General features: G+C 44.4%; 3 protein-coding genes and 1 long non-coding RNA gene across 8 annotated transcripts; 2 read left to right on the forward strand and 2 right to left on the reverse strand.

The window, feature by feature from the left end:
• Positions 1 to 6,078: 6,078 nt before the first annotated feature.
• Positions 6,079 to 10,325, forward strand: LOC105561507 (ribosome biogenesis protein BRX1 homolog). Of its 4 annotated transcripts, none has more exons than XM_012011549.1 (5): positions 6,079 to 6,265; positions 8,135 to 8,210; positions 9,307 to 9,583; positions 9,666 to 10,021; positions 10,247 to 10,325. In XM_012011549.1, the coding sequence occupies exons 2-5, from the start codon at positions 8,136 to 8,138 to the stop codon at positions 10,286 to 10,288; spliced, it is 750 nt and encodes a 249-aa protein (XP_011866939.1). In that variant the 5' UTR covers positions 6,079 to 6,265; position 8,135; the 3' UTR covers positions 10,289 to 10,325. The 4 variants fall into 4 exon arrangements, with proteins under 4 accessions (XP_011866939.1, XP_011866941.1, XP_011866938.1 ...); XM_012011551.1 differs by lacking the exon at positions 6,079 to 6,265 and adding an exon at positions 7,141 to 7,309; XM_012011548.1 differs by lacking the exon at positions 6,079 to 6,265 and adding an exon at positions 7,762 to 8,054.
• On the reverse strand, positions 6,238 to 7,350 carry LOC105561524 (SAP30-binding protein-like). The gene is made up of 3 exons (XM_012011577.1): positions 7,338 to 7,350; positions 6,925 to 6,984; positions 6,238 to 6,856 (listed from the first exon to the last, which is right to left on the reverse strand). Exons 1-3 carry the CDS (start codon positions 7,348 to 7,350, stop codon positions 6,285 to 6,287), a joined length of 645 nt encoding a protein of 214 aa, XP_011866967.1. The 3' UTR covers positions 6,238 to 6,284.
• On the reverse strand, positions 10,320 to 11,609 carry LOC105561506. The gene is made up of 2 exons (XR_001008912.1): positions 11,394 to 11,609; positions 10,320 to 10,956 (listed from the first exon to the last, which is right to left on the reverse strand). It is a non-coding gene; the product is annotated as an uncharacterized LOC105561506 (long non-coding RNA).
• Positions 11,610 to 11,631: 22 nt separating this feature from the next.
• On the forward strand, positions 11,632 to 14,317 carry LOC105561505 (ribosome biogenesis protein BRX1 homolog). 2 transcript variants are annotated; one of them, XM_012011545.1, is made up of 6 exons: positions 11,632 to 11,691; positions 11,772 to 11,847; positions 12,959 to 13,235; positions 13,318 to 13,673; positions 13,780 to 14,044; positions 14,171 to 14,317. In XM_012011545.1, exons 2-6 carry the CDS (start codon positions 11,773 to 11,775, stop codon positions 14,230 to 14,232), a joined length of 1,035 nt encoding a protein of 344 aa, XP_011866935.1. In that variant the 5' UTR covers positions 11,632 to 11,691; position 11,772; the 3' UTR covers positions 14,233 to 14,317. The 2 variants fall into 2 exon arrangements, with proteins under 2 accessions (XP_011866935.1, XP_011866936.1); XM_012011546.1 differs by having other exon boundaries at positions 11,656 to 11,713.
• Positions 14,318 to 14,335: the final 18 nt, after the last annotated feature.

A 14,335-nucleotide genomic window follows, 5' to 3' on the forward strand; every position in this document is an offset into this window, starting at 1 on the left:
TGCGACTTCCTGATTTAAATTTAATCTTGATCGAGGGGATAAAAGCTGCGGTCTCCACTTGAAGCTGCAAACGCTTCAATACGCGTTTTTCTTCTTCCTTTTTACAATGAAGGAGAAGAAGGCTAATGATCGAGAGACAAGACGCGAGTTCCTGATTAAAATTTAAACTTGATCGAGGCACGGGTCTCTGGGAAAGATGCCCATCAAGATAGCGTAATCAAGGACACGAGGCAAAATATAAAAATTATACTTTATTATAGTAAATCCACGGCCTTTGATTTTGTATCTTACCCAGGCACATTCACGCTGTCTATTTCACGACGCATCGTCGTGCTCTTTCTGCGTTAGAATGTCATTTATATCATTGCACCACCTCTCGATATAAGACGTGACCGCGAACGACACCAAGAGTACCTTGAGCGGAGCGTTGTGCCATGGACAATTCAACCAGCGTAGATCTATATGCGTGTACAATTCGGTCTCTAACATCACCGCCGTGTGATGCGCGTAACACACGCTGCTCATTATCCGTTTTAATATACCGTCGGCCTCATTGAGCACCCTCGTCAGATCATTACTGCTAACTAATTCGGATTTCGTGACGTCCGTCAGGAGATTCTTACACGTGTCGCAGCCCTCGACGCGCGAATCGTGCAGGATCTTCGCCGCGACGGCGTTGCAGACGTCCTGGTGTTCGCGTGTCCCACCCAAAGGCCGCTCCAGGTCCAACGTTCGCGGATCGCCCGCTGTCGAGTTGTCGTCGCACCTGCCCTCCATCTTGCAGACAAAGTCCTTCAACGTGAACAACAACGGTCCGTCTATTTTATTCTCGCTGCTGTTCTCCACGGTACGAGGCGCCGTCAGATTGTTGATCAGCAGCGTCTTGAAGGAACTCTCAAACTCCATGCACGTGGGATTGCTTTTCCTCGTGCCGAAGGACCTGATCTGGCCGAAGAAGTGTCGCAGGCAATCCTGGTTCAAGATTCTCGGCTTCAGGCACTTGAATTCGTACGTCTTCAAAACCGTCCACAGTTTGCGCAATCCCCGGACGGTGGAGATCCAATTTTTCAAGACACTCGAGTCCCTCAGTCGAACTTTGCTCTCCCGATCGACGAACCGCATTCTCTGCAGCCTCCTCACCGCCCTCTCCCAAAACGGGAAGTGTGAACTGTTGTGCGAAATGGCGACCCTCAAGGACTTCTCCGGCTTCAACGTGTGCCCGTTCATGGAGTCGAACAGCCGGTCGAAGAAAAGTATTATATCCGCCGTGTCCCGTCCCTTCTTTTCCGGCATCCTCAACGGCCCGTAGATCGTATTCACGTGGCCTGCGAAAGAACGCATAAGAAAGACTGAGACGCGATTCTTGAACGCATTCGAGGAAACGTATGCGAATATAATGCCCTTACAGACAAGCTGCAGGTGGATTGGCTATTCGCATGGTTTTTAACTAATCTTTGACTTCCAACTTTTCTATGAGACCAGGAATCTCACGTTTCTCTTTCGAATGAATTCAAGAATCGAGCCCGCGGCGCCTGACAATCACATGATTAAGTATATGACAATTACGTCAGGTTCTTAGAGCATTAATGAATTTGAGATGCGGTAATCTGGAAAGATATAATAAATACTGGCTAGAAGCAAAAGAAAGAAAATGTGGTTTTTTTTGCAATACAAGCATATAATAAAGAAATAAGGAATAAGATATGGAGCGATAAATTAGATATGGTAAAAGGAAATACTACAAGGAAGCTATGGATGGAAAGAGAAAGCAGGTTACGAAGTTTAAAGAGAGAAAAAGGAGAGAAAGAGGAGGAGAAAGAGGAAGCAATGTAAAGAATATAATAAAGAATATATAAGATCAATATAAGACTAATAAAGTATAAATAAGGAATATAAGATCCATACAAGTGCAAGTACAAAAATTTAACATAGAATAATGCCAAGCTTAGAATTGTTAAGTTTAGGTTTCAAATTATAAAGCAATTAGAAATACTGGTCGCAACATACAAGGATGAAAATAGGGAGGATGGAAATAAGTATGCAAGAATGAATGAATTAAGAGCATATTGTAAACCAAGTCCACTTCTTGGCTGAAGGTAATAAATTATCTAGCTACGTCAGGCCCTAATACTGAATTCGCATAAACGCACACCTTCTAATTTGGTGTGGTGGAGTATGAACCTGCCCACCGTCATACTCAAGACCTGCGCGGCGTTCTTCACTTTCTTTTTCTTCACTTTACTTCTTATTATATGCTCCGCGGTGATTTTCGGCATGAGCCGATATATGCTGTGAGTCAGGTCCATGTGATACGCCTTTTCGATGATGTCCCACGACGCAAACTTGCGCTCTTCCCCTTCCTCGTGGTCGAACTCGAGATCGTTATTTAACAAATTGTTGTATATCCCCTTGATGAGATGCGGCGGATCGTACAGCGGGATTATGTCTTGCCTTTTTATCGTTATGTAACCGTCTAAAGAAACACACGGGACACCGGCTGTTATACTTGACAAAAAAAGTAACAAAATATATATACAGGGTGTCTCATTTTAAACGACCCACGCAAATATCTCCAAAAATATGAAAGATGCGGGAAAAAACGTTTCAAACGAAAGTTAGTTTGGTTTGAAGGACATAAGATGGTGCCAATGCTTTTCAATAATTGGAACACTATTGCAACAGCATATTCCTGAGACCAAATCAAAGTAAAAAAAAGTCCTGTACTACTTTTCCCTCCGACAAACAGTTATCGAGATATCATAAGCTAACCATTGAAAAAGTTATAAATTTTCTCTCGAATATCTCAACAGGTATTTGGCAAATCAAAAAATGTTTCGGACAAAAGTTGTTCGTATTAATTAGTAGAATAAGATAGTACAATAAACAATAGGGGATTCCATTTAAAAAATTGAAGACCACGTGACTTTCAAATGACTCTCCAAGGTCAATGGCACCTTCTTATGTCCCCGTTGGAACCAAACAACTTTTCTTTGAAACGTTCTTCCGTATCTTTCATATTTTTGGAGATATTTGCGTGGATCGTTAAAAATGAGACACCCTGTATAATAAGATCTTGAATAAATTACATAATAAATGTAGTTGCAATCTTCACAGGCAATAATCATTTCACGAAGCGCGCACTTACAACATAGCTGCCCCCGTCTCGACTTGAGCCTCGCCGATTCTAACTTGAGTGTATTTATCGCCGCGAGATTCCGCTTCCCGTCATTGCACATAAAGGCGACCAGGTACAATCCGCTGTCGATTATAATTCTAGCGATATCTCTGATCCACTGGACGAGCTGCCCGGTCTGCGTCGCGCCGTCGCAGAAGTAATACGCCAGCGGGTACTTCCATCCGCTTTGTATGCCGCGCACCATAAAAATCAGAGCGTGATCGGCGAACTGCGCTCGCCTCTTGGTGCCAAAGTCCTCGAAGCCGACAATGTGCCTCTTCTTCGTGTCGTAGTCCACGTGGAGCTGCAACGACATCTCGTCCCACATCAGAAGGCACACCTTGTCCCTCTCCTTCATCAATTTCACTTGCTTCCTCAGGTGTCGATTTATAAAGTTAATCGGCCCCGGATGAATGTTGACTCTCTGAAGTATAGACCGCAACGTTTGCACGCTAGGCAGATCGAAAACCTGCGCCAGGTACTGATAACATTTGCTGGATTGTTTCATGATGGACAGAGCGGCGATCTTCTCGTCTAGCGTGAAGTGTCTGTCCTGCAGATAAAATCAGATCAACCCGTTACAAGTTCAGTCTTAGCCTGCTACAAGTTACTATAGTACAGTCCGCTTGCGTACCTTGGGGGCGCACTTGGACGCTTTTATCAGCGTTTGAAGGAACGTTTGCTGATCGGGCGTCAACGAGGACAGCAGCTTGTCTATGGCGACGATTTGCTTCTTGGCCTGCTTTATACGCTCGCGAAACGTCAGCTGCCTCATTGCAACGACCTCCCGCTTCCTCTTCAATATGCACGACAACTTGTACAGCTTCCACATTTTCGGCGTAAACTTGTGAAAGTGCTTTCCGCGCACCAAATTGTGCAGGTCCGACAGGCTGGGCGTCGAATTTTCCGACGGGACAGGCTCCGATTCTAAGGGATCTTTACTTGCCGGGGTGTCATCGTTCACCGGAGCACTTTGCAACTCTTCCTTGACCTCGACCGGCCTCTCCTCTATTATTTCTATTATTTCGATCTCCTCGACTTGATCCGCCGCGCTCGCATCCACCGTCCTGTCCTCCGATTCCCTCGCAGCGGCCTCAACGTTATTGTTATCGGCCGCCTCGCCGTCGCGATTGTTGTTCGCTTCGTCGCCATCGTCGCGCGGCAGATACAAGGACGGCACGACGCCGGGTTTCAACCTTCGCAGTCTGTACATCGCCTCGTAGTCGGTGTCGGCGAAGTGCTTGTAGCAGACGACGCACTTTCTCAACTGCTCGTCGGGCAGGTCACGTATCCTCTCGGAGTAAACCGCCTTCCTCCACTTGTCCATCATGACGAGGTTCTTGGGAAACGTGTGGGAGGGTAGACCCACCCCCGTGGAGCAGCCCAGCACGCAGCACTGCCTACCCATCACCTAACCTAAGAAACGACTGGTCCATTGTTTATCAATCGTTCCACGACGTACGCGACTTGCGCCGGTATTCCTACCTGTTGCAGCTGCGGACGGCGGCGGGTGGATTTAACGGGACGTGGTGAAACCCGACCAGGCAACGCTCCGGCGAGAGAAACGAGCGCGTCCAACCGCGTGTGGGTCGGCGTAACGGCGTGGACGAGAGGTTAGAACGTGGACGTGGGAACAGTTCGCGAGATCCGGAGAGGAGAATAAATCTATGCTACAGAGATCTCGTCGATCAATACGTGACGCTCGTAGTTAGACATTACTTTGACGTTTCAAGAAACAGAGATACGGTGAGCTATGCCATTATTCGCAACTCCATCAGAATTTGTTTTCCCTCTAGCAAGCGTGCGTAAAGAATATTTCGATTCTCTTTGAAGATCGACCGTGGCACCGACCCCATGGATATGCCGGAAGCATCGTCCTCCAATCCCGCGGCGTCTAGCAACAGAAACGAGTCGGCGGCGACCGAATCGTGTAGCTCTATACACGTGTGGCTCTACACGTGTAGCTCTGCGCTAACCAGTGAACTCTATACATACTGGAATGAGTGATCTATAGTTTTGGCTGTTGCCGAGAGAGAGGTGCGTTTGGGTGAATCCTTGTCTCCTTCTAGTACTACCTGATTGGATAGTTGCATATAAATGACGAGAAGAAGGGCGTCACTTATATGCGATTATCCAATCAGGTAGTACTAGAAGGAGACAAGGATTCACCCAACGCACCTCTCTCTCGGCAACAGCCAAAACTATAGATCACTCATTCCAGTATGTATAGAGTTCACTGGCGCTAACACGAAATCAATCGTCAACAGTTTAGAAATAACGCGCGGCAGGAGGAGACGCGGTTTTTTCAGCGACGTAATCTATCCGAAGGTACAGTATGCTATCATCACGAATACTGCGTTGTGACGCGACTCCACCTACTTTAGCAATCGGGATTCATCGTAATAGTTTTGTGCCTTGCAACGTAGAACTGAGTCAAACTATCTGTGTAATGAAAGCATTATACAGATAATGCTTTCATTACACAGATAATATATATGTATTATGATATGTATATGGTGTATGTGTAATGTATAATGTATCTCTATGTATAATGAAAAAATATATATTTATATGTTTATAAAAACATTTGTGTTCTTTTATTCTAGAAAATATATATAGTATCTTACAGCAGAAATGATTATTGGAACAAGAAACAGAAAATTTTGCTTCATTATTGAAATATATTAATTGTTTTGTTTGCAAGCAAAATTCTCAATGTTTCTTGTTTCAATAATCATTTTTGTCCTTATTTTACTTTTAAATGGAAAGTACGAAGCACACGTTTGAGCTATAGCTATATATTAATATATATCGATATATATCGATACATGTCACATCGATTTTAGTTCCGAATGTATGCTGTATAGCCCAGATGGCGACACAACGGTCCAAGAAAAATACATGGGAGTGTCCACCCCCTGGTGCGAACCCGCGGAGCGAGCGCACGTGCTCCCCGATCGCGAAAATCGGAGCACTCTCCGTCGTGAAGGGATAGCGCGCGGTGCTTTCCCGAGAGCCTTTGTATAAAACCAGTGTAACGGTATCGAGTATTAAAATAGAGCCTGTGTTACATTAGAAAGTTTATTCTTGGTAAACCCCTTACAATATGTTACAATCTCTTTTTCGGCAGCGAGCCGATGGTCGTCGATAAAACGGTGGATTTGGCGCTGGACGACGTGATAGTAGTGAGGGTAGGCTGTGAGAGAAGCACCGTGGGTTTGACGGTCGCGGCGGCGGCACCGCCGGTCGCCACTTGGTCCCACCTTTTCCGCTTCGCCGTGCCGGACACGATCTCGATCTCCGCTTTCCGCGCCCTCTGCACGAGGGCGAGCTCCTCGTAATACGAGTCCTTCCTCCATTTTACCGGGTCAAACCTGTCCGGTGGGTAGTTGGTGCCCAGCTCGTCAATACTGCAAAATTTAATGAGTCTTTCGTAAATTGATGGATTGCGGAACTCCTTCCGCTGCTGGATGAGCATGTTCATGTCCAGCCCGTCGCTCTCAATTTTCTTATAGAGCCTCGCGATCTTGTCCTGCAGCTCGCCGGGACATTGGCCCGGCGGTTCCGGTGGTATCGCCACACCGCCATTATGCAGGGTGGCCCCCTGGGGAGTGTTCGAATTCTCCTGCAGGCGCTCGTCTTCCTCGCCCTCCGAGTCTGAATAGGTGGCCCTGAGAGATGCTAGAGCAAACATGGTTAGTTGGCTGAGTGCCCGCCGTGCTACCAAGCGATATTTTGTGGGAACTCACCGGTCTGGCGTAGCGCGGCCTGGCCCAGCGCCCAGCTCGTCAGCCACGCGAGGGCTTTACCTGAAATTCAACGAGACACCTTCATTAACTTGTATTCGCGGGCTTAGTTTCCGCGTTAACGTAACACCCTCGTTTGGTTTACGCTCTCGCCGCGTTTCTTCCAAGATACACGCAACACGCGCTAAGCGATACCTCGTGAATCTCTGTGAGAAATTTCGCCTCGACTTCCGTTATCGTTGCGTCGTTTTCGGCGCACGAACTTGCCCCTCGTATCCCTCGAAATTTCCAGCGCAAACCGAATCAGAGTCGACAATTTTGTCACGCGCGACCGCGACGCGATCGACGTTAGTAAAGTCGACGAGCAACTGGTGACGTTAACAGAGAGGTAAGAGCGGCGTTTAAAGCGCGCAGACACGTCAGGATCATGTGTTCTTACTCGTTCATTTGAGGTCAAGCTAACAACGAGCGAGAGGCAGGTTAGGATTCAACCGAGTAACGTTAACTCGACGGTCGGCGACGGGGCGGCTCTACTAACCTCAAACTTTCAACGTCCACGATCACCCGGTTCAGTCTGAACCCGCTCGTCCGCACTTGCGATCAATTTTAACAGCCGTGCAGATAAATATCCGACGAGGCGAGATTAGTCCGCCTAGAGTCCCTGTAGTAAGAGTCTGGCTCTGGCAAGGGTTGACGCAAAATGGCGTCTGGTCTGTTCTAGAGTCCCTGTAGCAGTGATGCCGTTCGGGAACATTCGGGAACGTTTACCCGTATGCTGCCGCGATGGTGGGGGTTAGAGAGGGGATAGTCCGTCTCAGCGCCCGCACGCTCGCACACAAACAACACGTCGTAAATATGTGTTGCTTGTGTGCGAGCGTGCGCGCGCAGACGATAGTCCGACTATCCCCTCTCCAACCCCCACCATCGCGGCAGCATACGGGTAAACGTTCCCGAACGGCATCACTGGCACGAATCGCGGAGAGGTTAGGATCTCTGTTTCCTCACCTACCATTGGTCCCTTCGCCCGGGATCCGGCGTGGAGCCAACGGCAAGAGCCAATGGCCTTCGGGCATCGTCGAGCAGTTAACCCATTTCGTGTCGTGGCGTAGCAGCGCGAACACGTGTTGTTTCGGGTAACCCTCGCTCTCTCGTGCGGTTAGGAAACCATAGAAAACTATTGTCGCGTTTATTCTTACTTCTCGTTTGTTCTTAGAATGGCGAAGAAGAAACTGAAGCAGAAGGAAGACGAGGTGGAGGAGGTTACGTCGGACGAACCTGCCGCTAAAAAGGTATGCGAATAACCTAAATGTTACTACTAGAGCTGTGAAATTTTCATGTTATTTTCTGGCATTGCTTTGCGTTTTGCTTTTCCAGATCTTGCGTTATTTTCGTGTTATTTTTTAATACCTCTTGCGTTTCGTTTCGCCGGATTTTACATTACTTTCACAATGTCTTTGATAATGCCGTGACCGGAAGCGTGCAGGGCTTCAATGAGACGACTTGGGGCCCGGTTTCACCAACGTCGCTTAACTTTAAACTTACAAGTTTAATTCGCTCTCCGTCTCTCTCCAACTGTTACCTCAGAAAGAGGCAAAGAACGAATCGAGCTAACCATAAAGCCAAGCAACGTTGGGAAAACCGGGTCTCAGTGTTTCGATAGAACAATTTTCGACATTTATTAAGGAACAAATTACTGAAATTACACATCGTTTTCAGGCTATAAAAGCAGCAACGTGTCTAAAAAGAAGTAAACCAAAAACTAGTCTTAAACATAAGTCTCTATGGTTTAAGACACAACATTGATGTTGCTTGAATGCTATTTTTCGTGTTGAGGGTCATTTCGCGTTTTAAAAACGTGTTAAAACGAAGTTGGAGACTCCAAGATGTCAAGAAATAACATTAAAAACGTTCCTGGGGCACCTGCGACATTTTGCGTATAAAGATAACATCAAAATGTCACCTCCAGTTATTACTCCATGTAACTTCAGCATTGTCGAGTGTTGAACCTAATCCACAATTGTTCTCATCTAGAAACATTCCATTTTATATAAACAGATTAAAACGCTTAAGCAATTATCGACAATTGTATGTATACTGTACAATTTATAAACTCACAAATTTTTTAAACATATTGACCACATAATAGACTGTTCCTAGGCGCAAAGAGCACATTGTAGACCAGGCTTGAGTTTAAACGAACAGAAATATGTTTTAGAAGATACATCGAGAGGTTCTTTTCGAGCAACGTGTTCAATGAGACCCGTCGAGTTAAAGATTCGAAGGAACAATTAGGGCTTGTCTCTTTGTTACCGCTTGTTATAGATTTGTTTGACGGATTTGTCTAACAGTGAAAAGCAAGATTTAAACGATGATTTCCTCGCGCAGGTGAAATGGATCAACAGACAACGGGTGCTGGTGTTTGCGACTCGAGGTATCAACCACAGGCATCGACATCTCATGGAGGACCTGAGAAAACTGATGCCGCATCACCGTGCGGAGTGCAAGATGGAACGCAGCAAGAACCTGCAAGTGGTGAACGAGATGTGCGAGATGAAGCACTGCAACAAGGCTGTCCTGTTCGAAGGCCGGATGAAGCGAGATCTTTACGTGTGGCTCGCCAATGTGCCCACTGGCGCGAGCGCAAAGTTTCTTGTAGAGAATAGTAATTATTATTTACACTATTGTTAATGCAATATGTATAGATTTTAGAGAACATTGTATAATAATTATTTGACTCTTTGCAGTTCATACAATGGAAGAGTTGAAGATGACAGGAAACTGCTTGAGGGGCTCTCGGCCGTTACTGTCGTTTGATGAAAATTTTACCACTCACGCGCACTACATTCTTCTGAAGGAATTGCTGACGCAGATCTTTAGTGTGCCAAATCACCATCCTAAAAGCCAGCCGTTCATCGATCATTTATACACGTTTACTATTCTGGACAACAGGATATGGTTTCGAAATTTCCAAATCTTAACGGAGGACGGCGCATTGACCGAAATTGGCCCGAGGTTCGTCTTGAATCCGGTCAAGATATTCGGTGGGAGTTTCGGCAGTGACACCTTGTGGGATAATCCCCATTATATTTCCCCTGCTAAGGTAACACAACATTATGGGTGCGTTCCGTTTCTCGCGTGATGCGCACGATGCGTCATTTATCCTTGTTACTCGTCAAATGTTAAAGAAGGATAAATTATGCATTATGCACATCATGCGTGAAACGGAACGCACCCTATATTTTGTATTTGATGCGTACACTATGATTGACTTGGTTTCATTAGTATCTGTAAAATATTGTATCTCTTATTATTTAAAAACTTTCAGTTTCGGCAATCCTTGAAGAAAGCTGCTAATAAGTATATGTAAAAAGTGTAGTCTTAATAAATGTTCAACTATTACTGTATACAAGTGTTCGATTTATTAGTCACAAAAGATTGTCGCGTCGATCACACATCCGCGAGTTCACTCGTTAGGTCGTTACAATTATCTATCGTGTTTCTTGTGCTCGCTCGCCTCCTCGTCAGCCCGATCGCTCGCACGGTGTCAACAGACACGACCTCTCGCACTTGCCAGGCAACGCGCTAAACCCAATCCCTACACTCGGCCATCCTGCATCGACATTCGCCCCGAATGTTTGATTACAAGTAAATTTCAATACGTTACTGACGGGTCCTATACAGTTATCAGACTCTTCGTTATGTACGTCATCGCTATCATAATCGAACCACGGCTTCAAACAATCCACCGTTGTCGAGGTCTGAGCCGGCCCTTCATGTTCCCCTATTTTACGTACCACGTAGCGGTCACCCCGAAGAACTCTAATTATTTCATATGGTCCGAGATATTGTGAAGCGAATTTGAGGCCGGTCCCCGTTGTGTTCTCTTAATGACTACTAAATCTCCCTCGCGGAATCTTTTAGGTTCCTTTCTTTTGCGGTTGTAGCGTGCTTTATTTTCCTTTTGTATTTTTGAATATTTTCGCGCGCCGGCATCCGCAAATCGGTCCTCTCATTATCGAAGTTATGAGATATTTCCTGTAAGAGTAATTCCATCACTTTTGGATCGTCCTTCAGCATACAAACAGAGTGGAGAAAAAAAAGGTACGACAAGCAACTAAACCAGAATTCTCGTATGCATTTAATCCCACAGATGGGATATTTAAGGGTGATGCATTGGAGAAAGCAATAGAAATGGAAGAAAAATTTAAGACGGATAAAAGTGAAAACGTAAAAGAACCTGTGAAAAACAAAGTGAAAAATAAGGTGAGAAAGATAAAAGAGAAGCCTGCTGTAGCTAAAAAAATTAAAAAAGCAAAATTTGTAAAATGAATGAATGAATTGTTTCCCCTCGGGGATTACAAGGCGTTTTTAAAAAAGTTATAAATTTTCTCTCGCGAATATCTCACCAAGTATTAATGGCAAATAAAAAAATGTTTCGGACAAAAGTTGTTCGTATTAATTAGTATTCGTACCTGATGCAGCTACGGACGGTGGCGGGTGGATTTAACGGGACGTGGTGAAACCCGACTAGGCAACGCTCCGGCGAGAGAAACGAGCGCGCCGAGTCCAACGTCGGCCGTCGCGCTCGGTGAACACACGAACGGCACGAATCGCGGAGAGGTTAGGATCTCTGTTTCCTCACCTACCATTGGTCCCTTCGCCCGGGATCCGGCATGGAGCCAATGGCAAGAGCCAATGGCCTTCGGGCATCGTCGAGCAGTTAACCCATTTCGTGTCGTGGCATAGCAGCGCGAACACGTGTTGTTTCGGGTAACCCTCGCTCTCTCGTGCGGTTAGGAAACCATAGAAAACTATTGTCGCCTTTATTCTTACTTCTCGTTTGTTCTTAGAATGGCGAAGAAGAAACTGAAGCAGAAGGAAGACGAGGTGGAGGAGGTTACGTCGGACGAACCTGCCGCTAAGAAGGTATGCGAATAACCTAAATGTTACTACTAGAGCTGTGAAATTTTCATGTTATTTTCTGGCATTGCTTTGCGTTTTGCTTTTCCAGATCTTGCGTTATTTTCGTGTTATTTTTTAATACCTCTTGCGTTTTGTTTCGCCGGATTTTACATTACTTTCACAATGTCTTTGATAATGCCGTGACCAGAGGCGTGCAGGGCTTCAATGAGACGACTTGGGGCCCGGTTTCACCGACGTCGCTTAACTTTAAACTTAGTTTAATTCGCTCTCCGTCTCTCTCTAACTGTTACCTCAGAAAGAGGCAAAGAACGAATCGAGCTAACCATAAAGCCAAGCAACGTTGGGAAAACCGGGTCTCAATGTTTTGATAGAACAATTTGCGACATTTCTTAAGGAACAAGTTACTGAAATTACACATCGTTTTCAAGCTATGAAAGCAGCAACGTGTCTAAAAAGAAGTAAACCAAAAACTAGTCTTAAACATAAGTCTCTATGGTTTAAGACACAACATTGATGTTGCTTGAATGCTATTTTGCGTGTTGAGGGTCATTTTGCGTTTTAAAAACGTGTTAAAACGAAGTTGGAGACTCCAAGATGTCAAGAAATAACATTAAAAACGTTCCTGGGGCATTTTGCGACATTTTGCGTATAAAGATAACATCAAAATGTCACACCTCCAGTTATTACTTCATGTAACTTCATCATTGTCGAGCGTTGAACCTAATCCACAGTGTATTGTTCTCATCTAGAAACATTCCATTTTATATAAACAGATTAAAACGCTTAAGCAGTTATCGACAATTGTATGATTGTACAATGTATACTGTACAATTTATAAACGCACAAATTTTTTAAACATTGACCACACAATAGACTGTTCCTAGGCGCAAAGAGCACATTGTAGACCAGGCTTGAGTTTAAACGAACAGAAATATGTTTTAGAAGATACATCGAGAGGTTCTTTTCAAGCAACGTGTTCAATGAGACCCGTCGAGTTAAAGATTCGAAGGAACAATTAGGGCTTGTCTCTCTTTGTTACCGCTTGTAATAGATTTGTTTTACGGATTTGTCTAGCAGTGAAAAGTAAGATTTAAACGACAATTTTCTCGCCCAGGTGAAATGGATCAACAGACAACGGGTGCTGGTGTTTGCGACTCGAGGTATCAACCACAGGCATCGACATCTCATGGAGGACCTGAGGAAACTGATGCCGCATCACCGTGCGGAGTGCAAGATGGAACGCAGCAGGAACCTGCAAGTGGTGAACGAGATGTGCGAGATGAAACACTGCAACAAGGCTGTCCTGTTCGAAGGCCGGATGAAGCGAGATCTTTACGTGTGGCTCGCCAATGTGCCCACTGGCCCGAGCGCAAAGTTTCTCGTAGAGAATAGTAATTATTATTTACACTATTGTTAATGCAATATGTATAGATTTTAGAGAACATTGTATAATAATTATTTGACTCTCTGCAGTTCATACAATGGGAGAGCTGAAGATGACAGGAAACTGCTTGAGGGGCTCTCGGCCGTTACTGTCGTTTGATGAAAATTTTACTACTCACGCGCACTACATTCTTCTGAAGGAATTGCTGACGCAGATCTTTGGTGTGCCAAATCATCATCCTAAAAGCCAGCCGTTCATCGATCATGTATACACGTTTACTATTCTGGACAACAGGATATGGTTTCGAAATTTCCAAATCTTAACGGAGGACGGCGCATTGACCGAAATTGGCCCGAGGTTCGTCTTGAATCCGGTCAAGATATTCGGTGGGAGTTTCGGCAGTGACACCTTGTGGGATAATCCCCATTATATTTCCCCTGCTAAGGTAACACAACGTTATATTTTGTATTTGATGCGTACACTACTATGATTGACTTGGTTTTATTATTATCTGTAAAATATTGTATCTCTTATTATTTAAAAACTTTCAGTTTCGGCAATCCTTGAAGAAGAAGGCTGCCAACAATTATACAAACAGAGTGGAGCAGAAAATGGTACGACAGGCAACTAAACCAGAATTCTCTTATGCATTTAATCCCACAGATGAGATATTTAAGGGTGATGCATTGGAGAAAGCAATAGAAATGGAAGAAAAATTTAAGACTGATAAAAGTGAAAACGTAAAAGAACCTGTGAAAATCAAAGGGAAAAATAAGGTGAGACAGATAAAAAAGAAGCCTGCTGTAGCTAAAAAAGGTAAAAAAGCAAAATTTGTAAAATCAAAAGCTTTAAAGAAGAAGATAAAATAAATGTAATGATTTTGTAATACTGTTAATAAAAAATATGATAAAGTCTAAATAAGAATGTTCTTTTGTATTACAGAGAATTATTTAACATCTATATTTAAGACAAGTAAAATTAATATGATTTTAAACAATAAATAAAATCTCACTTTTAAGTGATTTTATGTTAGATCTATTTATGAAATAAATGTGTTTAATACTAATATTTGCGAAACAAGGATATCCGATAAAATGTTTACTACAG

The sequence above is a fragment of the Vollenhovia emeryi genome, unplaced genomic scaffold, assembly GCF_000949405.1.
Source record: "Vollenhovia emeryi isolate VEMERY1.0 unplaced genomic scaffold, V.emery_V1.0 DF939206.1, whole genome shotgun sequence".
Taxonomy (NCBI): domain Eukaryota; kingdom Metazoa; phylum Arthropoda; class Insecta; order Hymenoptera; family Formicidae; genus Vollenhovia; species Vollenhovia emeryi.

Bases quoted from the DNA above. Each gene is read 5' to 3' on its own strand.
- LOC105561524 (XM_012011577.1), bottom strand. The intron at 6,857-6,924 runs GTGAGTTCCCAC...TGTTTGCTCTAG, and splicing joins GGCCGCGCTACGCCAGACCG to CATCTCTCAGGGCCACCTAT.
- LOC105561507 (XM_012011548.1), top strand. From the start codon at position 7,777: ATGTGTTGCTTGTGTGCGAGCGTGCGCGCGCAGACGATAGTCCGACTA. The intron at 8,055-8,134 runs GTAACCCTCGCT...GTTTGTTCTTAG, and splicing joins GCGAACACGTGTTGTTTCGG to AATGGCGAAGAAGAAACTGA. The intron at 9,584-9,665 runs GTAATTATTATT...GACTCTTTGCAG, and splicing joins AAAGTTTCTTGTAGAGAATA to TTCATACAATGGAAGAGTTG.
- LOC105561505 (XM_012011545.1), top strand. From the start codon at position 11,773: ATGGCGAAGAAGAAACTGAAGCAGAAGGAAGACGAGGTGGAGGAGGTT. The intron at 11,848-12,958 runs GTATGCGAATAA...TTTCTCGCCCAG, and splicing joins ACGAACCTGCCGCTAAGAAG to GTGAAATGGATCAACAGACA. The intron at 13,674-13,779 runs GTAACACAACGT...AAAAACTTTCAG, and splicing joins ATTATATTTCCCCTGCTAAG to TTTCGGCAATCCTTGAAGAA.